The sequence below is a fragment of the Sinocyclocheilus grahami genome, unplaced genomic scaffold (assembly GCF_001515645.1).
Source record: "Sinocyclocheilus grahami isolate Dianchi unplaced genomic scaffold, SAMN03320097.WGS_v1.1 scaffold17.1, whole genome shotgun sequence".
NCBI classification, from domain to species: domain Eukaryota; kingdom Metazoa; phylum Chordata; class Actinopteri; order Cypriniformes; family Cyprinidae; genus Sinocyclocheilus; species Sinocyclocheilus grahami.
In genome coordinates, this window is record NW_015505196.1 from 3,932,975 (window position 1) to 3,958,304 (window position 25,330).

General features: G+C 35.6%; 2 protein-coding genes and 1 pseudogene across 3 annotated transcripts; all 3 read right to left on the reverse strand.

Annotated features, from left to right (window-relative positions):
* Positions 1-2,533: 2,533 nt before the first annotated feature.
* LOC107551300 (T-cell surface glycoprotein CD5-like) lies at positions 2,534-8,237 on the reverse strand. The gene is made up of 7 exons (XM_016232859.1): positions 8,174-8,237; positions 7,585-7,636; positions 5,216-5,602; positions 4,924-5,043; positions 4,270-4,314; positions 4,127-4,189; positions 2,534-3,007 (listed from the first exon to the last, which is right to left on the reverse strand). The coding sequence occupies exons 2-7, from the start codon at positions 7,634-7,636 to the stop codon at positions 2,931-2,933; spliced, it is 744 nt and encodes a 247-aa protein (XP_016088345.1). The 5' UTR covers positions 8,174-8,237; the 3' UTR covers positions 2,534-2,930.
* A 1,835-nt stretch (positions 8,238-10,072) lies between these two features.
* LOC107551318 (vacuolar protein sorting-associated protein 37C-like) lies at positions 10,073-17,887 on the reverse strand. Of its 2 annotated transcripts, XM_016232880.1 has the most exons (5): positions 17,382-17,887; positions 16,948-17,056; positions 15,405-15,576; positions 14,144-14,226; positions 10,073-12,443 (listed from the first exon to the last, which is right to left on the reverse strand). In XM_016232880.1, exons 2-5 carry the CDS (start codon positions 17,038-17,040, stop codon positions 11,817-11,819), a joined length of 975 nt encoding a protein of 324 aa, XP_016088366.1. In that variant the 5' UTR covers positions 17,041-17,056; positions 17,382-17,887; the 3' UTR covers positions 10,073-11,816. The 2 variants fall into 2 exon arrangements, with proteins under 2 accessions (XP_016088366.1, XP_016088372.1); XM_016232886.1 differs by lacking the exons at positions 16,948-17,056; positions 17,382-17,887 and adding an exon at positions 16,122-16,200.
* A 3,622-nt stretch (positions 17,888-21,509) lies between these two features.
* Positions 21,510-22,578, reverse strand: LOC107551350 (DLA class I histocompatibility antigen, A9/A9 alpha chain-like; annotated as a pseudogene).
* Positions 22,579-25,330: the final 2,752 nt, after the last annotated feature.

A 25,330-nucleotide genomic window follows, 5' to 3' on the forward strand; every position in this document is an offset into this window, starting at 1 on the left:
TTCTGATGGCACCCATACACTGCAGAGATTAATATGGAAGTGTAATGCTAAATTTATCCAAATCTGTTCCAATGAAGGATGAGCTAAGGGAGGTTCATTTTCCAGCAAATTTTCATTTTGGGGTGAACTATTCCTTATAATATTATCCATTACAATACACATAAAAAAAACCACTCGTTTCAAATACTCAAATTTTTAAATTACAAAAAGTGACGGTAATATAAGTTCACATAAAATAAGATTAAAAAAAAAACGTTTTTAAATTAATATATATATATATATATATATATATATATATATATATATATGACACTACAGCATTTCCAAAAAGTTTGTACTTGCCTCAACGGTCCTTTCAGATTTTCAGATGTGCAAAACCGAAAGTAAGGTATCACTCTTCTCTCACAAACATGCTCAGCCCAATGTGTGAGTTTCATCAATCCATCTTCTGTCAGGATACTTGCTTCTGTGCTTTGGAAGTTTTGTTTTAGTTTTGCAAATATAAAAACACTCCAAGTTAAGATAGTAGTATTTAGAAGTATCCAAATGATCTTAAAATCCCCCTGTCCTTATTTTCGTCTGTTGTTTCTCTCTTTTTTGTCATTTGTAGCTCTGCACTGTTTCGGTCTGTCACTCTCTCTGTCCCTCTTTGGCTGGTGTGCTGGATTCACACAATACGGATTTATTCATTAAAAATGGTAAATAATCCTCTCTCTCCCTCTTTCCCTCAGATCTCCCCCTCCCCCTTTTTTCTCTCTTCATTTCTTGGATATTCTGTCTGACCAAAGATAGTTGACGTCCTTCCAAGAAACTCCTGGTAATTCTTGAAACCCACTTCCTCTATCTTTTAATCTCGCTTTCTCTCTCTCGCTGGGTTCTCTACACTTCTGTTCACTATAATTAAACATGTAGAATTTATGTTGTCACAAATGGACGAGTTTCTGCACATACATTAAAGTAATGTTATCTCAATGCTTTTAATGTTTAATTTCAGTGGCTTAATGATTAGTAGTACATGAGGGAGAAATGCTGCAGATGCCGGCATTAAAGGCAAAATCCTATTAGCAAGAATGAGGGCATTATGCATCTGAAAAATAAAAGTATTTAATCACACCGCTGTCTCTTTTTCCATCTAATCTTTCTCTGCTTTCTTGACCACGGAGAATATCTAAAGACATAAAATCTAAATGTATTATATGATAACTCTTTCCCACGCCCTTATCCCCATTTATTATCGTTCTCAATGACTTCTCTCTTAGTCATATCTTGAAAAATGAACAAATCTGCTGAATTTTCAAACTTTACACTTTTATAAGCATCAACTCAATTCATTTGCTCAGATAGATATGGACAAAAAAATATATTCACAAGGGCATCAATTACATATTTATTTATTTTTGGTGGAGGGGGGGGGGCTTTTATAATTCACCTTTTGTACAATTGATTGAACTGTTAAAATAATAAAGCAAAAGCTGGTATGAGGAATTTTAATGCAAAAGATTTATCCGAAGATTTACATGAAAACAGACTGTATGCAGGTAACAAGTAGGTTTCATGTCAGTGTCACAAGTGTTTTGTTGGAAATGACGGCTGGATGCACTAGATATTTTATCCAGTGTGGTCTCTCAGTTAATCTGTGGATGTAATCTGTTGTCATCTGTCATTGTTCTCTGCTGGAACCTCATTTAAACTACAGATTTAATCCTTCACTCTGACCTGAGGATGAGGAGGAGACGACACTTATCCACCCACCACACACACAACACACATTCTCCCCCGAAACCCGCTGTTGCGTTTGTTCTCTCGGCTGTGTATTTGTTCTCATATATGAAGAGAGACTAAAGCAGCTGCAAAGACAAAGCCACATAACAACAACAAAAAAAAATGAACAGAACTGAAACAACTATCTTGAACTGCTGTGCATGCAAACACACGGAGAGATATAGAAAGGTTTAGGCAGAAACCCACCAAGCTTTTTAACTGTCTCTCTCACTGGTGCACTTAGAAAGAGAGTTTTACTTAGCTACCATCAGTCAGGCGAGACATAAGATTTTAAGCTGTTGTGATATTAAACCCTCTATGAGTGCAGTATTAAATAATCAACTGGGTCAGAGAGAGAGAGATGAGAAAATATTAAAAGGAAAGAAAGAAAGAAAGAAAGAAAGAAAAAAGAAAGAAAAAGAAAGAAAGACAAAGAAACCAACCAAAAAGAATGAGCACATTGAGTCTACAGTATATTTAGAGCATGAGCGACAGAAATAACACAAACAGGAAGTTAATAGAATTACGAAAGGAAACCACATTGCTGCAAAATTCTGCATTAACACCACATTCCCTCTCCCAACCTTAACTTCACTTCCATGCCACCTCAGAAGACATTTCTCATCTAAGCTCCAACATAACCATGCTTATATATTTATTATGCATTGCTCTACTAGTTTACTCCCAGTTTTATTCTGATTCTGCACCCAAGTCAAAAGTCACGGAAGATCTGAATGATTGCCTTTTTCGTTTATTTAAAATTATTCACACTCCAACTCAAAAATCAATCACTTGCATAAATAAACATGTTTTAAAAAGCCATCATCTTTCAGAACATGAGCGAAATCCCATTTTGTTTCTGACTATTTAAAAACAATACCAAAAGAAACACAGCAAATCAAATCAAGCAAATCATAGCATTAAACAATGAATAATTAATAAAAGGAAGCCTGCTATGCTATACCAAGTAAGCGCGTTTGTGCTTATGTTGAGACTAAATTATTATTTTTATTTTATCCTAAATGAATTTCTCAGCTATATTTTTCAAAGATATTTACAGCTTTCTTGACTTGCCAAACAACCAAAGCCGTGTAATGTAAAACAATCTGCTGATTGTAGATGACGAGGGTTGTGCTTAGGGTCAGTAAGTCTTTTGTGAGCACAGGCCTTCAGCTGTATGAGTCATAGTCACTGTTTCTGTTGGATGAGGGCTCTCTGCTCTGGTTTACCGTCAGCCTCTCCAAACCTGACAACACAGACAAATTATAATGGGTACCAGTGTGTGCATGCCGCTTTTCACGTACAGAGCCTGAAACACCCCAGCTGAACTAACAGACATCACCATACTTCCCCAGTTTCTTGATCATATAAAGAATTGCAAAACAATTTTTGTATTACAAGTTTTCTGAAAAGTTACATTCATGGCATTATCTAATTAAATAGGCAATAACTTGCATTCATTTCTAGAACAGAAATTTGAACACTGGGTAAAGCCAGGTTCGAAATTCCTTTTCGTTTTGGTGACAAATTAGAGTCAAATGTAGAAAGAAAAGAAAAAAAGTCATTTTGAGAAAATAGCCTTTAATACGTGTATCGTAACTGAAATCTACAAACACAAATACCTAAAGGGCAATAAAAATAATTGGGAGACTTGTTTTATTTCCACTAGTCAAAAAGAAGACATGTCCTGAAAATCTCAAATCAAGTGGTCAGAATTCATTAACCTCAGGGACCGAACTAAATATGCAACTAAATATTGTATGAGCTGTTTTACTTTCTATTCAATGTATAATTATGGTTTCAAATTTCTGCAAAATTGTTACCAAAAACAAAAACGTTGACTTTTTTCATTTTTATTTTATTTGCATTTAGCATTAAATATATATATTTAAAAAAATAGATAAATAACTTAAAAATGACATAAAACAAATAGGTAATTCCAAATTAGCCTAAATGTATCCCTATCACCACAAAGTAGGAGGTAGATAATTTGGGACAAAATGCTGTTTCGAGCAATTTTGCCTAAATAATTGACCTAAATAATTATAGATTGTCAAAATGATGACATTATTGCATAATCTTAATTGTTGTATATAGTCGAGACGGTCAAAATTGATGATGATTTAGATAATTACATGCAAAGTTGATTTTATAATAGTTTAATCTTACATATCCAAATAGATCTCGCAACCACACACATGTGATTTGTATTGCTGAGCCGTTTGAATGAAAAGTCCAATACATCATAACACTCAATTCATCATTATGTAATTGAGAACAAAGGTGATGAGCAGGAATGCGAGTGAGAGATTAATAGAAAGAGAGCAGAACGGTCAGGATAAAGAGAAAGAAGGCGATTACTCACCAGGAAAGGACTGTCTCTTGTCTGTGTTTTTGTTTGGGGGTCCTTGACCTCTGTGATAGCACACTTTGAAAAGAAAGATAAAATACTGAATCTTTTCTGAGCAGCCAGTCATGAACGTGTGAATGTGTGAAATGATGACTCACCGCTCTGAGTCGGGCCGACCCAGCGATTCTGACGTTTTTGTGAAACTGCATTAAACCAGGTAAAAATAGTCAAATTAGACACAGCATTTAATTTTGATTTAAAAAAAAATCTGTGGCAAAGTGTGCGAGTCAAATAGTGCTTTTTAACTATATAGTGCCATATGTTGACGTGCTGATTTTAGATGTCATTACACAAGTGAGAAGCAAACACCTGAGAGCACTAGTGAAAATGCTTTTACAAATTATATTGTCAGCTAAACAAATTTGAGTGAAAGACTGAATTTGAAAATTAACATGAATTTGACTTTTTTTTTAGTCTTGAGCTGCATGAACTTTTGTGCTTAAATGGAAGCAGATCATCAGACCATCTGTACAAGTTCACATGATAAATCACTTATACTTGATATGTGACCTAGAAAAAGTGCAGAATCTGAAATGTTTCTTCTTCATTCTTCATCATCATAATAATAAAAAAAAATAAAAAAAATAAAAAAAATTTGGAGTTTGGATGCAGGTGTAATTTTGGGTTGTACTAAACAACTCTAAGCAAACACAGAGACATTTTGATGGTGCCATGTGCTTAAATTCATAAGCATTTACAGTTTTAGATGTAATATGAAATTAAAGTCGTGCTTGTTGACTTCACTGACTCACATCTTTTGCGGATGGCTTTGTACGTGGGCCGACTGAACTGAACCAGAATGACACCCAAGATCAAGAAAATTAATATGCCAGTTACTGCTTTATAAGCAGCCAACTCTGTTCCTAGAGGATCTGAAAAACAGAATATAATGTGGGGGGACAGAATATAATGTGTTATTCAAAATGTACAGCATACTAAACAGAGTCATGAAACCTGATAAGAAACAAAAACATCAAGAGAAACATTTCAGCATACCGAGTCATATATAAACTGTTCTCTGAAAATAAACACATACACACACACCTTGGCACATGATGCGCAGGCCGTTGCACTTAGTAGTATCGATGAATGTCATATTTGTTGTGAGCTTGAAACCTTTAGCGTGGCTTGAAGTGTGCATAAAGCCCTTGAAGTCTCCACATCTTCTGTCCTTACACACTTCAGTCCACCAGCTGGCTGAGATGTCGCTGCTAGAGCACAAAGGCCCTTGACGCTCACGAGAATACACATACAGCTGACCTTCACATGGACTGACCTTCCATATAACCTTCAGCCGGAACAGATCAGATTTAGTAATATATTCTATGATTTTCGGACATGTGGCCCATAGGGTAGTGGAGGTTGTAGCACTAGTGGGTCGTGGGGTTGAGGGGGTTGAGATGTTGTTCGAGGACTGAGCTGAGATTCCTTCTGTAAAGGGAAAAAGCTCATAGACATAAGTTACTTTCATGTTGGAATATCACAATCCATTTTCCTCCACATAAAATGTGCAGTTCAAGTTCAAGTATCAAATGTAAATGAAATGAGAGTTACAGCAAGAAACTGTTAGCGTTTGCTGACTGCTGTTCTGTGCTCTTAATTTATTACATTGCAACTCACATGAAGACATCGCTGCCGTTTTTGATAGAGTGTCACCAATATTCTCCATCTCAATACCATATTCTGTTTTAAGAACTCCACATCTTCATGTAATATTTTCTATGTAAAATATTGCATATGCACTGCATTATTCAAGCATAAAAACGCCCCGGTTACTGAGGTCAGAGAGCAAATAGCTGGATCATTTGCACTCATTTTACACTCTTGCACTTTTTGCACAGCGCTCGAAGGCATTCGCACATATTTTGCACATTTGATTGCAAGATTGCACTTTGCAAACAGATGGACATTCATAAAATTCTAAATCACGGCGTAAATGGATCTATAATTTGGATTACCAAAATTAACCATAATGATTTTATACATATAATTACGTTTACATTATGGTTATGTGAGTGGAGTGGAATGAGCGGAAAAACTTTTCAAATGCTTAAAACGTATTTACATGTTTAAACTGTGAATCACGGCGTAAATGGATCTATAATTTGGATTACCAAAATTAACCATAATGATTTTATACATATAATTACGTTTACATTATGGTTATGTGAGTGGAGTGGAATGGAATGAGCGGAAAAACTTTTCAAATGCTTAAAACGTATTTACATGTTTAAACTGTCTATTTATATAATTATATTCAAACAAATACTATTATATATAAATTTGAAAATTCTTGAATTCTAATGTACTAAGTCTGTGTTTGTTCACAACAACATTCTTTGACAACATACATTTTGTGTAATACAGGTGGCATTTATATGATTTTCACATTTCAGTGCTTAATATTTAAGAAAGTGTCCTTGTTGATAAACCATTTACATTTATTTTTGATGGAAAACAAAAATATATTAAAAGCTCATTCATTAATTCTGGGGTTAAATATGTTAAATGGTAGTTAACGCATATTCCTTTGAAAATTGCTTCCCGTGGTTTTGTTTACGTTTTCTCATTCTTTAAAATGCAAATGGCAAAATGATTAATCTAGCAGACAAAAGACCAGCAGAAAAAGTAATTTCCCTTTTTAACAGTATGCAATGTAAATAAAAAAAATTCCACCCCCCCCCCTAATTTTTTTTTATCTTTATGGCATAATGTGGGATAAAATAATACCATTATACATGTAAACGACAACTTTTTAACAGTTTCTACTCCCTTATGATTGTTGCATGCAGCTTATCTGTTAAACACAAAGAAAAAAATCTAAAATATCTACTTGATCTATAATAAAGAAATGTGTAAAAAGAGTTATTGCAAGGTTGACCGATTTACTGAATTCACCTCATTAGATGGATAGCTTGCAACAACGTTCAAATATTTGCGCTGACATCAGTTTCCAGTAAAGGGAGTTCAAAGTAAGAATTTGAAAAATGAACAACAATCTATACAAGCATATGACATATTTTATTGACAACTGCTCTCATTTTTGTAATGCGTTCTTGCGGACCCTAAAGTTGTGAAGTTGTGATTTTATGATATGATGGTATTCATTATTGCTCTTCATTTATAATGCAAAACACAATGTTTTGCATTCTAAACGTTCTTCAATATAACATACAATACTGTGACTGAATGCATCGGAATAAATTCTAGCTGCGTGCTATTGTTCCTTGCTCGGGTTTGTCTTACTAGAGAAATATTAGATCGGACAGATAAAAATCTATCTGTACATCTACAACTCACTAAAGATATTTTCTTCAAGTGGTAAAGTTTCAGATGCAGAGCAGATCCATGTACATATAATCATACAAAAATGCAACAATGAAGTATATTTAAAGAACAAACAATTTACTTACGAACTCCAAGGAGCAGGAGCACCGTAAGAGTCATCAGCAGAGCGTTTTCCATCTGGCAAAAGGTTTGCCAAACATTTAAAGCAAAATTTAACTTCATTTGACTAAACAAAGTGACTATATACACTTCAAAAGATAACAGGCCTAGAGGTCAAATAAATGACCTCTGGTACATCACAAGCAAAGCTGTTTTTTTATTATTATCTAATAGGGCCTCGGCTCAACTAGAATGTTTCATTTAGTTTTTATGTGGTTCAGATAAAGCAAACAAATACGCAACCATGGCCGTATTAAAATATTTGGCCTGCACTTTTTTAACAGAATGCCAGAGACCAATCTTACCGTGACTTGAACCACAATAAGAACAAATCATTCACTACAGTGACATACAGTAATACATTTGTCAATACAAACTGGACTTCCTTTTAAGTTATTTAAGAAATGCTACATTATGTCTCGTTTGTAACTGACAGCTGTCTTCACATCTCCGCTTCAGCAGTGTTTGAAGATTTTCTTCTTCAAAGAGTGTCAAACATCAATGAAACACCACAACTTCTAACCAGCTTTTTAACAATATATCATCAGATCTTACCTTGCCTGTGACTGACAAGAACAAATGTGTGGAGCAAGTGCAAGAAAAATGAAGTGAAAGGAAATAAGCAGAGGTGTGGAGCTACAATCTTTAATTCTCCGCCCTCATCCTCTGTCTCTCCATATAGAGCGTGTCTTTTAATCTCAAGCGCTGTTTGATTGCACATTGCACTGCTTCCTCACTTCAAAGAGAGCTGCACACAAAAAAAATGAAGAAAAGCTTGAAAAAAAAAAATGTTAGTGTAGGTAAGTGGGAGGAGAAAAGTACTAATGTGACATTGTCTAACTTTGTATCAAATGTAAAAAAAAAAAAAAATTATTTACATTTTTAAAAATGTAATGTTCAAATTTAAAAGTTGGTGGTAAAACTTGGTAAAATTGGGTGAGATTATCTTTTCATCTAAAACTTAAAGATGGTTGGAAGTAAACAATAAAGCAACAAAAAATCTGCATATTCAAAATCTTTGTCACTGCATACAGGAACTGAGTCTCTTGTGGTGTACGGCGCACTCTCGCAAGTTGCTCAAAGATGATTAATCGTGCTCACAGGAATAAACTGCGGCAATCATTACGGCTACAAAACCACCGATATCCACATCTATCCTTTCATTTCACTGTTACTCATATCTTCTTTTCATTCAATCTTTCCCAGCCGCCTCTTTCCCTCCCTCACTCTCTCGATTTTTCTCAGGTGTCGCATGTTAGTGTAGGTAAGTGGGAGGAGAAAAGTACTAATGTGACATTGTCTAACTTTGTATCAAATGTAAAAAAAAAAAAAAATTATTTACATTTTTAAAAATGTAATGTTCAAATTTAAAAGTTGGTGGTAAAACTTGGTAAAATTGGGTGAGATTATCTTTTCATCTAAAACTTAAAGATGGTTGGAAGTAAACAATAAAGCAACAAAAAATCTGCATATTCAAAATCTTTGTCACTGCATACAGGAACTGAGTCTCTTGTGGTGTACGGCGCACTCTCGCAAGTTGCTCAAAGATGATTAATCGTGCTCACAGGAATAAACTGCGGCAATCATTACGGCTACAAAACCACCGATATCCACATCTATCCTTTCATTTCACTGTTACTCATATCTTCTTTTCATTCAATCTTTCCCAGCCGCCTCTTTCCCTCCCTCACTCTCTCGATTTTTCTCAGGTGTCGCCGGGGTTGGTTTACCATATCGTACAGTCGCAGAGAGAGCCGTAAAGACTGGGTTTTATACCTGTACCAAAAAATTCCCCCAACACCCTCTTGAAACTCTCGGCTATGATTCAATATGAACGGAATTTAAACAGCCTTCAAAAGTGAGTCAATGAGCTCAACTACCACTGCTTTTCTTGTAAATTTGTGAAAACATTGGGATTGTACTGTAAAAGAAAAGAAACACACATTTATATGTTTGGGGTCGGTACATTTTTTTGAAAAACATTCTTATGCTCACCCAGGCTGCATTTTTTAAATCAAAAATACAGTACAAACATTAATATTGTGAAATACTATTAAAAAAACTTTTTTTTATATATGAATATATTTTAAAATGTCATTTATTTCTGTGACGGCAAAGCTGAATTTTTAGCAGCCATTAATCCAGTCTTTAGTGTCACTCACATGAGCCTCCAGAAATAATTCTGATTTGGAGTTCAAGTAACATTTTTAATATTATTATCAGTGTTGAACATATTATCAATGTATTGCTGCTTAATGTTTTGTAAAAACTGTGATACATTTTTTTATGAATCGAAAGGTCAAAAGAACAGCATCTTTTTGAAATAGAAATCTTTTGTAACATTGTCTTTACTGTCACCTTTGATCGATGTGTTGAATAAAAGTATTTAATTCACTAAAAAAAAATAAAAATAAGAGTCAGAAAAAAAGCCAGTTATTCCAATCAACACAGAAATTGTAGATCAACTTCAGTGTTTAATATTCACACCCGAAAAAAAGGACAATAAAAATAAAAAGACACTTTTAACAGGTTACAGTCATCACAAACAATGCAATTGAATTTATTTTCCTCTAATGCTGCAAATCAATGTGCTAATACAATTTTCATCCCATTTTTTTTTCTCTCATCCTCGTGTCGTATCACCCCTCTCCCTCGCTCCAGGTGCTGGGGAGGGAACCTAAACGTGGGGGTTTTGCAACAAACCTGAGTCTTAATTACTGAGTTCATGAATTAAGATAAAGCCACCTGAGGCTTGATTGAGGACGCCTCTGGTTTTGAATTGCTTTAAAGTACAAAAATAAAGAGACCCCACACGCCTATTCTAAAGCTGACGGTTCGAAGGCCCCACTCCCAGCTCCTGTTGCCAAAGAGTTCGGGGCGGTTAGTGTGGAGTGCTAGTGTGATTCACATGGTCCTCCGGTTGTCCAACAAGGAGACCTCAAATAGATGGTGCTTTTACAGATCTACATAACACCACATAATGACACGCACAGGCCGTTTGGATGGATGGGCCTACAGCTGTGGGCTAGTGAGAGTATTCATGTGGCAGAATCTAAAGGTGGACTCAAATCAAACCACAAAATGAAGCATTCTGATGGTTAACCGGCTCCAATCCCACCCATGTTATGATTCTGAGGGCAATGTGCCACTGAAACAAACTGGGCGGCTAGCTGTACAAGACCATCAAATGTCTCATTGTGTCTAAATTCAGTGTAAAATATGCAGCCAGGCATTCATCTGCATAGTTTTACCACAAAAGAATGCTATATTTTCTAAAGTAAGCATGTTATGTAGCACCTATATTCTTTGCATATGCTCTGTGCTATGTTATGCCTCAACTGCCCCACCAAATCCTGTGCTATAGCAGATAGATATGTCTATATTAATAATCCCTTGTCCTCCGGTTTCCCTTTAATATCAGTTTGATTTGTTAAGTATACCGTCCCTACTAGAGAACTTACAGCAATAGTCTATTCCTTTTAATCATTGTCAAGCGGTGTATTAAATAAATGGAGTGGAAGGGTGTGAAAGAAAAAAAGAGGGAGCAAAAGAGGTATCGAGAAGGTTTGGAGTGATCAGATGGCGCATTGGTACACTAAGCATTCATAACAGGACGCACCGCACCCACATCTGCACACGTGGAAGTTGTCTAAATTTATTCATGAAAAAGAATACGCTCTGCTTTTTTAAGGAGTTTTCATCTGTGATGGAGTGGAAAATGGTGCTGTGCTTTCTGGTGTTGATATAGACAAGAGATTAGCCTAATGCTAACGTAACGCTTCCATGTAGTGTGGCGTATTTGTCTCGGTACAATTTTGACAGAATGATCGGGGGGAAAAAACAGCCAAATAAGGCTGAGCTGTAACACAATGTCATCAAAAAAAAAAGCATTTCGTCATTGAATATAATAATAAATCAGAGATTTTGCAAACTGATAACATGCTTTAAAATGGAGAGGAACTGAGCCGTTTAAACTGGGCGGCCCGTATTGAGTCTCTGACTGAGGTCTCATGGGGGAAACAAGCGCACGCTCGATCTCAAGTGTCTTTATAAGCCTCAGACAGGAACAGGATGTGACATGGGTACACAAACCACAAATCTGAGGGGAAGGAAAAGGCAGAGCAGGTGGAGAAAGGTGGGAGAGAGACGAGAGGGAGGATCATGAGAAAAAGAGAAAGACAGACACACACAGAGTGGCTCAGGAGTACGGTTGTGGTACCCCAAAACCGGGCCTATAAAGTGGTCTAGCTGTGGGTGATTGGGTTGATGGGCCATTGGGGCCTGTAGGGTAGTTGTACCCTCCATAAGCATATGGAGCAGGGTACGGGGCGGCCGTGGGACCAAACTGCCCAAACGGTGGGGCAGGAAATGGTGGTTGGGTGGGGTACGGGCAATTGGGGGGACCAAACGCAGGCCTGGGAGCTGTGTAGCCTGTCGATGGAGGGAAGGGGGTACCCTGGCTGGGGTAGGGCTGAAATGCTGTGCTAGGGTTAGTGGTGCCCGCTGTGGAGGCAGAGGGGGGAGCAACGGGGTAGGGGGTGTAGGGCAGAGCAGAAGTGGCGGCATTGGAGGGTGCACTGATTTTGGAGCTCTGCTGCTGTTGAGGCTGCGGTTGTTGCCACTGCGATGATGATCCAGCATCCTGATTGGCACCGGTTTGTGATGTCACTGTAGCATCTCCTATCCCTTTGCTTTTTAGGCTGAGAATTTCTTGCAGCTTTTCGATGCGCACTCGTCTCGTGTGAGCGAGAGAGCGGAGGGAAAGGAAGCGTTCGAGGAAGGAGTCCAGCGATATCGAACCTTCGAGAAACTCGTCTGCTAAAACCTGAGGGAAAGAGATTGAGTGATTTACAAATCCTGTGGGGTTGGTAACACCATAAAAGTTTTAGAATATTATATAATGCTTAGGAGATCAGTAGTTCACAAGTCTTTAAATATGAATATACACCACCATTCAAACACTAAGTATTTTTTAAATAAACTGTCATTTTTATTCACCTTAGAAACATCAAATTAAACATACTTTTTGCAAAGCATTCTATTTCTATTTACAAAAAAAATATTTGCAAGATCTCGGTTCAAAGAATCCGTTTAAGGATTGCATAAGATTTTCTTAGTAGACTAGAGTAATAACTGCTTAGACTATTTGATGGCTTTGCCAGGACAGTTAAAGTAGTAATTTTAAAATATTATATCATTCATAATTGGATTATAATTACTTTCAGTTACAATCACTTATATTATTATTAAATTACTATTTTGATTAGATTAAATTAAATGCTACACTGGTGAACAGAAGGATACATTTTTTTTTATTTTGATCCCCTTTCTTTATATAGTCATGTTAAAATTAGGGCTGTGTATCACCAGCAAAGTCACGATACGATACGTATCACGATACAGAGGCCACGATACGATACGTATCACGATACGGGACTGCACTGAATTTCGCCTCAGCAGAATTTAGTAAAACAGCCGTTTATTAAACACTGCATACTATAGTGCCATTTCTAACTATTGGCAGAGCAGGTAGTTGACCTCTGCATTATGAAGGACCTCCATAACTGTACCACAGTACAATATAGGTAATGGCATATGTTTCATGTTTACATTGGGCACTCCCCACCAGGTACAATATTCTGATTGTTTGCATCTTGTTTTTAAGCCAATAAATAATAATGTACTCGTTCTAATAAGTTTATATTGTAATGTACTCATTCTAATATATTTTTAAAAATCATATTTACATTGCTGGTAGGTTATCATTGCACAAATTAACACACTCTCGATGTTTAAAAAATAAAAATTAGAAGAGTTCTAAAGTAACGCGCTGTCTTCTGTATCTAACGCACACGCTCAGTCACTCACACAGATCACACTGCGGCCACACTCAGACATTCAGGAACAAACTTTTTAGCGCTGCCCCGCAATTTTATCAACTAAATTGCTTAATCGCTCAAGAGCTACATTATCTTTCTCAACAAGGAGCTGGTAACATCGTTGTTCCTAAAGGAATTAAAGCCACAGCTTCACTGTTAATAGAGAAACGTGGCAAAACGGTGGTAATTCATATATACACAGCCCCTCTCTCTCTCTCTCTCTCTCTACATAAACATAAAAATGTCCTGATATTTTTGAAAACTTTTGATTGCTTGCGTTTATAAATAAACTATGATTACATCAAGGCTTCCAGACTTTCATCATTAGAATGTGCAGGATGTTATCATTTTTTAAAGCGATTACATACAGTATGTAATGTAAAAATGTCTTGTTGATGTTAATAATTACGTTTAATATCAACTAAAAAGGTTAATATGATGGAAAGGTATAAGAAATAACTGATTTTATTTAAGGCAAAAGCGGATGTTTCCTACTCATTCCTGTTCGTTTCCCCAAACAATCTTTTTTTTTTTTTTTTTTATCCACAATCAATAAGCATACCTGACAGTTTCACAAACAACGAAAATTCCAATATCAACAGAAAAATTATGAAAATAGGCGATTATAAAAGCCAAGGGGGCCCACCTCTGATTCTGCCTCTGTGCTGGCGCCCTCTATCTGCAGCCGAGACAACAGCCCCTCCGGAGACACCTGCCCTATGATGCTGTCTGCAGAGACGGAAAGGGAAAAGAGAAACAGAAGTGGGACAGAGTTGACACATAAATAGGCTGGCTTGTAACGGAGCAAGAAACTGAAAAGTGAGAACTGTTATGCAAACAAATCAGTTGACTAGAAATGCGCAATCATTTTAACAAAGGAAAAAGCAGTAATGAATAGACTGAGAGAAAGAAAGGAGAATGAGACTACGGAGGCCAGACACATAGCTTTTGTGTGATGTAATGTCACAGATGCAAAAAAAAGGGGAGGAGAATGAGTGCAAGAACAAAACAAGCTCATAGAACAGCACTTTATGACAGACATATGCGCACATAGAAGATGATTTTCTGGCTGAACAACATGCTCTATATAGAAACTCCAACATGCTCTATATAGAATTCCAGTATCTGTTCAAAGGTTAATGGTTGCAGGGTGCCTTGAAGTACCATGAAAACTGCCAGTGCAGTTTAACTGTATTGTGAACAAAAGTTAAGTCATTTTAATTTCACTTCATTGAGCGAAATAAAAGCAGCGCTAATAATAGAATATTTTTTAAAAGATTCATTCTATTGGTCACACTGCCTAAGCCTTCTCTTTTAGAACATTCAAATGAATTTATTTTCCATATATAACACTTACACACTTTCCTAAGATGTGTACATTCTATTTTTCTTAAGATTTTGTTTATTTCAATAACTTGCCAATATACAACAATAGGACTTTAAGACATTAAGATATAAACATTTCAGTTACAGCTGAACAGAAAAAGAATAGGGAAAATGTATTCAATAAAGTATAAAAATATACTCCCCCCCCAAAAAAAACCCTTTCCAATAAAATCAATAAAACTGACATTTTGCTATAAACAGAAATCTTAAATGTTAATCTGGTTTTGAGCATGAATTTCATCAAAAGGGCTATGCAAATTATAATATATTATATTTTGTTATTCTTCATGATAATACCACATTGTTTTAAACAGGATAATACAAAAGCACATCATTACCACATGATTAACATAATTAATTTCTTCTCAGAGAAAAACAACTCACCTCTCCTTGTTTTACAAAACCTGCTCTGACAATCAATTTCTCTCCCTCGTCATTTTACATCAATTTATACCCATAATTCATTCCTGTACTCTCTTTGAAATCTTTACTTTACCCAAATCATTCCTCCTTTCCCTTACCTCTCATGGCACAGTGTTGTTTGTATTTCTCCCTCACTTCCTCTAGTTCAGCATATTTTCCCACCAGTCGTGACCTCTCTGTTTCGAGTCGGGGCTTCATGTCCAGGTTTTGCTCGGCCAGACTGCGATTGGCAGCCAGAGCCATTTCCCTCTCCAACTGAATGTTCTGAATCTGCAGAAGAATAACACAGACACATGACAAAAGCTACAACGCTATAGACATTATAAAGTCCACCGTGATGGCTGTTGAAGCTCAGTAGATAAGTGGTCATTTCTGAATGAAGTGATGAAGAGATTACCAGAAACAAACAAACAAAAATGACTAGAAGAACAGAGAGGAGTGGATAAATGACAATTAAATCTGATATTTTAATTAGCAATATATGCAAATGCAAATGTTCATTTATAGCCTCAATAATATAAGCAGGTTAAAGGGATAGTTCATCCAAATTTTTGTCACCATTTACGCGCTCTTAAGTTCTTCTTAATTTTGTTTTCATAATATGGGGTCAATGGCTACCAGCAAATGTTTGGTCACCCACATTCTTCAAAATATCTTAATTTGTTCAACAGAAGAAAGAAACTTGATGGTGAGTAAAAGATGACAGAATTTTCATTTTGGCGTGAACTATCCCATTAATCACACCACAGACTACTACTGTATGCCACAATGGTGCTGTTAAAACAAAGTTTTATGTCATTCTAGCACTTTGTAACCTTTCGTGGCTGCATTTTCTAAAAAGCATCACAAGCGTATTTAGGTTGCAGAAACCACTCGCACCAAATTCAAAGTCTCTGTACCTAATATTAATTTTACTTTTTGATTAAGGAAAATTACAGTTCACGGAGACATAGATTGAGAAATACCCATGTGAAATACAACATTTACCCTGTATTCATTATGCAAAGAACAAACCAGTTATTCACTGAATACTTCACTAATTCAATAACTCACTTTTCTCCTCCACCAAGGCTCTGAAATCTCATTTACGTTCATGTATATTCAAATATGACTTGTAAGGATGTGCCACAGTAGGTCTGACAACAATGCAGCGAGGCCTTGTAGGTGATGCTGATGCAAATTTTAGAATTTCAGTAGATAAGACTTTGGTTTATTGGGCTATTTATAAAATTGCAATATGGCGAGTCAAGAACTTCTGCTACACTCTGGGTTTCCTAAAGAACCTTTAAGTCAACAGTACTCAATATAGGCCTACACTTTTTTTGTAAATGTGTACAAACGGTTTAATAATCTGAAGAACCTTTTGTACAATGGAAAGGTTCCATGGATGTTAAAGGTTCTTCACTGAAGCACTGATGACAATAAAGAACCTTTACTTTTAAGGGTGTAAGGTAATTTTAAAGGTCTTTTTTGGACCTTGGACAGCATTGGCAGCAAAAACATCTTTCCTAACATCTCCTTTTGTGTTCCACAGAAAAAGGACATCGAAATAAGTTTGGAACAATGTGAGGGTGAATAAATAATGACAGAATTTTCATTATTGGCAGAACTATCTCTAACAAAGCTCCATAATCATCTTACCTCATCAGACTCCAGTGCCATAGACTCCACCCGCTCCGAGTTATCCAGCAAATCCTGCAACTCGGGCTGGCTGAGGTCTTGAAGCTTCTCCATTGATTTGCTAGGACAGCTGAGGAGCAACAGCAAGTTTACTTATGTGTGCTAATAATTTATAATAAGATTTTTAATAATTAATAATATTTCAGACATTTCATTTTTGGGTAAACTATCCTTTTAAATTGAATTAGGCTAGCAGTTTATACTTGGTATGTGTCATTTTGGTTATCAAACCACTCCTTTAAGATTGATAGGTAATCTGGATCACCTATGGCCGTTTTCTGTCATTCAGACAGCACATTGTGGATTACTTTAAGTATATAGCTAGGAATTATGCTAATGAAGCTAAGCTTAACTCTACCTGCTTGGTATTTCTTAAAGAATCCGCCAATACTTACAAGGTACAAGCAAATCAAAGTCCTCTCCGCACAGTGCTCATGGAAAAACATCAAACTTAACTGGAAGCGAGTGAAGTAAAGATGTGTAGACGGAAGCGCTGAGCCTGACAACGTCTTCGGCGTTAAACCCGCTTCCTGCCAGAAACACTTCACTTATCTGTACCAGGTGCAGCGCGTTATTTAGCGCGACAAAGTAGAAATATTTTCCCGAAATTATTCCGGGAGACTGAAAGCTCCCCGCGGTTAGCAGGACGGCTAGCTCACTTGAAAGAGAGCAGTTGAGCCAGGCGGGTTGCTATTCAATACAAAACGGCGTCGGACGAAATAACAACTCGGAAAGACATCATAATGTGTGTCCGGTAAAGCCGCATCGATGTCAATTCGAGCAAAGTAGTCCAAATAAAGGTTAATTGACAGGCTATATTCCTATTCTTATGGGAAAGTTTCACTTCTCGTTGACAGATATCGTGGCCATCTTTGGATGAAACCATTGTCGATTTTGTCTAGGGAAGTGAGATACGTTTAAAACACCCTAAAACACAGCTTACATTTCTTGACGAGAATATTACATTTAGTTTTAGAGTATGGCTTAAATAACTATATAAAAATGTTATAATGTAGAAAATGAAAAGACATTCTCATCATTTCGTGGAAATACCATAGTGTTCCCCTAACTTTGATTTTATATGGTATCGTCGTATGTGCAGCTGACTGAAAGGGAAACCCCGATGTGACGGGAATATTCCATATGTGACATGGCAGCAGGGTTGGTCCTAATATTTCACCAGAAAAGCAACATAGATTTTTTTAAGTATAAAAGTTGAATATTTCAGAAAGAATGGTCTCACACATTTACAGATATAAGCACTAAAGAGACATTATTTTAGCTTTTGGAATTACAAGCACTAAAGCTGTGTGTTTTCATCATTGTGTTTTACACATTTAATTATATACATTTCATTTGACACAATCATTTGTGATTTTATTAGTTTTCAGAGTTTCATTGATCGTGTCATTGGCAATGATTTCACCGCTAATTAAACAAAGTGGTCGAAAATACCATCAAGGTTGTAACATTGGCACCACTTAAAAAAATAACAAAGTATAAACTTCCATTTTCAGTAATAGTGGGTTAAATGTTTACAGTTTATAGTTAGCTATGTCTCCAGTTTCACAAAGGTATATAAATCTGTATATAATTTTTTTTTGTAAATGACAATATTGTAAATTCACATTTTTAAGTAGAAGAAGAAGAAGAGAACAAGGACAGAAAAACAATAGTGGTGATAATCATTTGGAGGCTAAATACTAATTAAAATATAAAGGATTAGATGCTCATAAAAATCTGTGCCAAAAAAAGAGAAGTGTGTGGTGTATGGAAAATGTAATCTCAATGTATTCTCAGTCCTTTAAATGCAGAAAATGATAGAAAACAATGAAGAACCAGAGCTGCAATATTATAAAACAGCAGCTGCCCAGAAATGGTTTTGTAAAGCGTCTGTCAAAACAAAAAGAGAAGATTTAATCAGTTTATGTTTTTTTTTGTTTTTTTTAATCAACTTAAAAGTATTCAATAATATATTTGGTCGATACATTCTCCATTAACCATGATTAAAATACTGTGAGTCACAGCACATAACATGTATTATGCAGTTTTGTAATGTAGTGGTATCTTCTGGATGAAGTAGGCAGGAAGGCAGTTTTTATTTTCATTTGTGTAACTGGCTAATGGCAGGATAAGTCAATAATTTTCACGTACTTGAAAGATTGTTTCTGGACAAGCGTAGTCTTCATGTGAGCAAGGAGGGATGTCCAGAGAGGTACTTGCAGCATAACCATACAGAATAAGTCCAATTAGTGTCCCCACCAGGCCAGCAAGACCAGAGATCAGACAGTTTTTTAACTTACAGGGAGAAAATCAGATAATTTTGTAAATGTCAGAATAAAGTTTAACAATTCACAACCAATAAGAAGCTCTAGTTACTTGAATTTACCAGTTCTCTCTTAGGAGTTCTTTCAGATGCCATACCAAATGATCCAGCAATCACAGACTACATAAAAAAACATCAGAATTAGAAGAGAAAGTTGATCTTACATTAAAGCAATTGTCAGAATAAAGTATGCAATTGTACAAAACTTATTAATGGGCAGAATGTCACTGTGACTTTTTGATATGTGTTTATATATATATATATATATATATATATATATATATATATATATATATATATATATATATATATATATGTCATATTGTCATATCAAAAAGTATTTTGACAGTATTCTGAAAGCATTGTAAAGTTGAGAATATGTGAAATAAATAAGAACAACAAAAATATAAACTAACATGTAAAAAACATAAAACAAACAAAATTTAAAAGAAACTTGAAAAGCTTTAGAATTTTGTCGTTTTTTGTTTCTTTAGTGTTTTCATCTTTGAAAGGGTTTTCAAAGTGCATTGTGAGGCATATTACAAAAGGTAATATATGAGGGTTTGAGCTATTCTTGTCTTGTAAATATAAAACTTTGCCAAAACAGTTAAAGGATTAACTTTTTAAAAATTTTGTTTTCCAGAAAATCATGGGGTTTGTGAACACTAGAGCAAAATCTGCGCAGAACCGATCGTCCTGATGGCATATTTGTGTTCAGCCAATCGATCCAGTAATCGTCTTTTTGTTCTCCCACGATAAAACAACCCCTAACCAAGAACTTTGACTGGTAGGTGGTACATAGCTATGTACTAATTTGTCCCCCAAAAGTTATACTTAAAAAAAAAAAAAAAAAACTGGGAATACATTTTTCAACAATTCAGCGCTCTGTAAAATGCCTCATTTTTTTGAATAATTTGTTTAATTTATTTCAGCATTTGTACTATATTTTGTTACAAAGTAGACCTTATTAGAATTTTCCGTTCCTGTTTTACTTTTTAACAAATTGTTCCTTGTCATTTTTTTTTTGCATGTATCTTAGCTTTTTGACTCTTAGCTTTATCCTCAAAATCTTATTCCTTATCACAAATCCTTCGTAATCTTTGAAATTGCCCAAAAGGTATTTTATTTATCAACTTATTGGGGATGAAACCTTTTTTTTTTTTTTTTTGAATTGTTTTTCTGTCAGTAGGCTTTCTAAATATTAATGTATGTAAAAATCCTTCATCTTTAATAATGTCTAGGTCCAGAAAGTTTCTCTTCCGTATTATATTCTAAAGACAATTTCACATTAGAATTGATTTTAAGATATTGACGAAAACCTCTTTCATATTGTCTTGGCAATGGGCCATTGAGAACCACTAGAAAACCATTTGAGGAAAATGGCCTTTCATTCATTGGTTACATTCTCTGGGATTTAATCACATACACATCCTTCCATGCACCAAAATGCAACGCCATTCTCTGAACAAATATTAAAATATTCTAAGAAAAAATATTCTGCATACATGGTAGAAGAATAATAAGACAGATCATCTGTACCTAAAACAAAACAGTAATACAGCAGGAAATAATGTTCTAAAACAATAATATGATTTCATGCCACACAGGTTCATTTTTATGTTGTCTGTTATTGTTGTGTACCTATATTACATTCCATTGCCCTTTTAATCAAATATAATTATGATGGTATTATAACAAAACTTCAATGGAATCCTCTAAGCAAATGCTGAGTTTAAGCTTTGCACGTATTGTCCTGACATTAATGTGGCCATATAGACTCACTTTTCATGTTTCGTCTTGCACGGAAGCTGAAAAAAAAAAGTTATTATTTTGTCATCTCTAGAAAGTTTTTTAAATGAATCTGAAAATTAACATGTTGCTGATATATTGATATATATACATTTATATTGCTGCATAAAACAGTGCACTCACATGGAGTAGGGGAGTAATCTGTGGTGTCCCAGATCCTCGTCCTGAATAAGAACGACAGTTAAATAATAATGAATAAAGAGTATCACTACAGAAACATAAAAATACACACGGTGAACTTTGAAAGAGTGTCTCTAAAGGAACTGATGTTTGGTTTCTTTTTCTAATTGAGTATTAGATGTAATGAACTGGGCTGAACAGAACATTTACCAGCAGCTTGTCTCTTCCTCCATATGATGAGTGCAGTTATGATGAGAACAGCCACACACATGAACACCAGCACACCGATAATTATAGACAGACCGAAGGATCGCAGGTCACATTAAGACACATCCACAGGCTGACCATCTCTGAACAGGGTCAGGTTAATGTGACGGGGGTAAAAACCAGTGGCCAGACAGCTGATCTGAAGCCTTTGAGAGTCTGTAAGCGGATTCCTCATGAACCGGACTCTGGGTTTCACTACAGAGAAGGACTTTAAGTGTTACTGTTGCAAAACTGTTGGGTTTTAGCTATAGTTATCATGGATAATAAAACATTCAAAGGCACGTATATTTTCTGTCAGCTCTGTTGTCCATCTTAATTATACTGAAGTTAATCAGCTTAATTTTCTCACCTTTTCTCATCACGTTGTTTTTTTCCAAATTCAGGTAACGCCGCAAAACTTTAATGCAAAGAGGATGATAAACATTTTCGTACAAAACTTTCATTTGAAGTTTTTTTAGTTGGTCCCATGGCATCCATGTTAATTTTGTCTGGACTTCGTGTTTTTCTATGTCGAAGATGGTCTTTCCTACATTTTGTCCATCAAATGCATCCCAAGTCTGAATTAGACCTGGTTTATCATTGTTCAACAATTCACATCCACTGACTCTCTGATGAACATGTACACCTTTAAATGAATGGGGGAAACAAATTATTAAAAGTCTTCACTGACGTAATACAACAAAACAACGTAGCATTACAACATTAGCATATGTACCTTTCTCGCTAACAATATATGGTGTATGTATAAACAGATCAATGTAAAACACATAAAGCTATTAAATGTTGTTTACCAATACATTGACTAGCTCTTACCATCTGTGTGATTTAGGTGCTTTTTAATATACAAGGCTTGATCTTTCATGCCGTAATATATTTAATGAAATACAGCACCAGCATCAGTTCTTCATTTTGGTACTTTGAATTACTCTGACTGCGATGGAAAGCACTCCATGTGATTAGTCATAATATAATATTTGCACATCATCTAGCATCAGTATAACACTGAACTCAGGAAATGGTGTTTGTCCAACTATATATGTTGCAAAAGCCATCAGTGAGTGAGAACCTGTGGATACATGAGGACATTTTTGAGAATAAATAAAAAGCATATCAAGGAAGACAAATTGATATCTGTGGCTCCTGATGATATATATTGAGGTCTTATGAAGCAAAACGACTGGTCTGTGCAAGAAACTGAACATCATTCACAACAGTTTTACCTGTAATCCATAACAAGCAAATGGGGAAATCCATTTCTTTTTCACTAACTGTTTCTTTTGAACAGTTTGTTTCAGTGTACTGGCTCAGTTCAGTAGTTCTTTTACATAAACACGCAATGTAACATACGCAATTATAATAAAGCACTAAATAATGAGGTGAAATGGGGATGTTTTACACGTCTAAAATATATAAAGTGAATAAACTTCATCAGCTCACCTTTTTACATAATGAAAAACCATAAAAACTTTAAATTCACCCCTTCATTCAAGTGCTCCGTTCATGCATGTGCCTATCACCAGCATATCAAAATGGCATAGAATAGTGAATAAGTACGCAAATTGGGACCCTGTTGAAAAAACAAAACAAAAAAAAAACCTTGTGACACTTCCATAGAGTTCCACTGGAAAAGAAGAATGAGAAGTACCGGAGCAACCAATAGTTTCAAACATTGCGCTAATTAAACCGCTTTCATTTCAGTGTCTTTCAAGCACATTGCATAATAAAATAACTGCATTTTGTTTTTTTAAGGCCTTGGCTGACCTATGAATCTACTTTGTAGTTAATAGTGGTATCTTGCATTGTCAGGTTTAGTTATTGTTAGATTATAGCTATTTAGATTATTATCAGATCATTTTAGATATAATAGCAAAACTAGCTATTATAACTAGATGCCTGCTGCTCATGAGCTTAAAACTGCATAAATATGCAGGGAACCTGCAAAACACAACTTCTAGAGTTTATAGTTCCCTGTGACTATATACAGTGACATTTATTTAATTTCCCAGAAAAACTTTAATCCATCAGTTCCTTGTGCATAAATAAAGGTTTACGTCTTAAACTAGACTAATTTTTAAGTTAATAGGGCAGTTCTATTGTGGACTTTGAGGCCTGCTTTGTCATCTTTTTTCTCTGCCTTTAAGATATTAAAAGTGTTTCTTTGAAACTGCCCATTTCCAGGAAAAACTCTATCCTCTGCCTGGATATATTATATAATAGAATGATTTGTTGAATGCAGTTGGTTGCCTTGATTATTTTGCTCTATTGACAAAAAAAAAAAACAACTGAGGGATTCATATAAGACCAATACAAAAGGTAAAACCATTCGCTGGTGCTCAAGAAGGAATATATATATATATATATATATGTCATATGCTATGCTTGCTTTGTGTACATTATGTTCATTTATGTATTTTGTGTTTTAACAACTACAGTATCTTAGTAGTGAAATAAACATACCACAGAACCAACACAGAGGGGGCACATAAACAAATATTTTATATCAAGGCTGATGCTGTAGGTTGGTATAGTCAGGAGGAGCTGGAACAAACCTAATAATATTGCCATAAGCTAGAGAGGGAAAAATTCAAACAAGAACAACATTAAGCAAAACATCTCAAAGAAAACTGTTACAGTAAGATCCCAAACTACCATTATCTGTCTTCCTTAATGACAAATTATTTGGCCCACATCCACTTACTGCCACCACTTCAGGGTCATAAAACTTGAACAGTCGATGGAATTTGGGAGGATCCGAGTCAGCAGACGGCATTTGGTTGCTTGACATCCTGAAAACCCACCTAAAACCCAACTGAGGTACTAAAAAACAAAAACATTTCAAAGTCCAGATCAACGATTATAATGGCTCCTTACAGAGTTATATAATAGTGAGTGAGTCGGTATGAAACATGATCTGATCCCCCTGGATTAATGGAATGTTTTGTGGGAATACAGATGCTGAAGAAGAAAAACATCTTTGTGAGGAGAGGAAGTGGGCGGATATAATAGTCAACAGAAAATGTGTCTGGAGAGAAGAGCAGCACAGCTTGATACAATCCTGATTGCTCAACAGCACTGCAGAGGAAAAGGAAAGTACAAGGGGAAAAAAAAATAGTTCACTACATGCATCGCCTTAAGTGGGCTGGACTGACCAGATGTCCAAAACAGCTCCAGTTTGCGTTTTTATAAGTTTGTACACTCTAAAAAAAAAGGTTCTTCAGCAGTTCTTTGGAGTCGATGAGGTGCTATATAGCACCACTACCATAAAACCTGTAAGCCCCTGTATAGTTCTTTAGAGGTTCTTTAACTCTCTCTTAATCTCTTAGTTTCGTTGGGAAAAGGGTTAAAACAACATTAAAATACAGTCTATTTCTTGAAGATATAATTTTTTTTGCCCCCAAAAGGAAATATTCCAGGGCCCCCACATGAGACCTTTGACCTCAGAAAAAAAGGACCCCTCCACACACAGTATTACCAACTTCACACATTACTATGCCTTAAGTGGGCTGGACTGACCAGATGTCCAAAACAGCTCCAGTTTGCGTTTTTATAAGTTTGTACACTCTAAAAAAAAAAGGTTCTTCAGCAGTTCTTTGGAGTCGATGAGGTGCTATATAGCACCACTACCATAAAACCTGTAAGCCCCTGTATAGTTCTTTAGAGGTTCTTTAACTCTCTCTTAATCTCTTAGTTTCGTTGGGAAAAGGGTTAAAACAACATTAAAATACAGTCTATTTCTTGAAGATATAATTTTTTTTGCCCCCAAAAGGAAATATTCCAGGGCCCCCACATGAGACCTTTGACCTCAGAAAAAAAGGACCTCTC

What these genes read in the sequence shown, in the direction of transcription:
- LOC107551300 (XM_016232859.1), bottom strand. Translation starts at nt 7,636, where the DNA reads ATGGAAAACGCTCTGCTGATGACTCTTACGGTGCTCCTGCTCCTTGGA. An exon ending in CAAAGCCATCCGCAAAAGAT is followed by an intron (nt 4,315 to 4,923) that starts GTGAGTCAGTGA and finishes GGTTTAATGCAG; the next exon opens with TTTCACAAAAACGTCAGAAT. An exon ending in CAAGAGACAGTCCTTTCCTG is followed by an intron (nt 3,008 to 4,126) that starts GTGAGTAATCGC and finishes CTGTGTTGTCAG; the next exon opens with GTTTGGAGAGGCTGACGGTA.
- LOC107551318 (XM_016232880.1), bottom strand. Translation starts at nt 17,040, where the DNA reads ATGGAGAAGCTTCAAGACCTCAGCCAGCCCGAGTTGCAGGATTTGCTG. An exon ending in TGGCACTGGAGTCTGATGAG is followed by an intron (nt 15,577 to 16,947) that starts GTAAGATGATTA and finishes ATTCTTCTGCAG; the next exon opens with ATTCAGAACATTCAGTTGGA. An exon ending in ACAACACTGTGCCATGAGAG is followed by an intron (nt 14,227 to 15,404) that starts GTAAGGGAAAGG and finishes CCGTCTCTGCAG; the next exon opens with ACAGCATCATAGGGCAGGTG.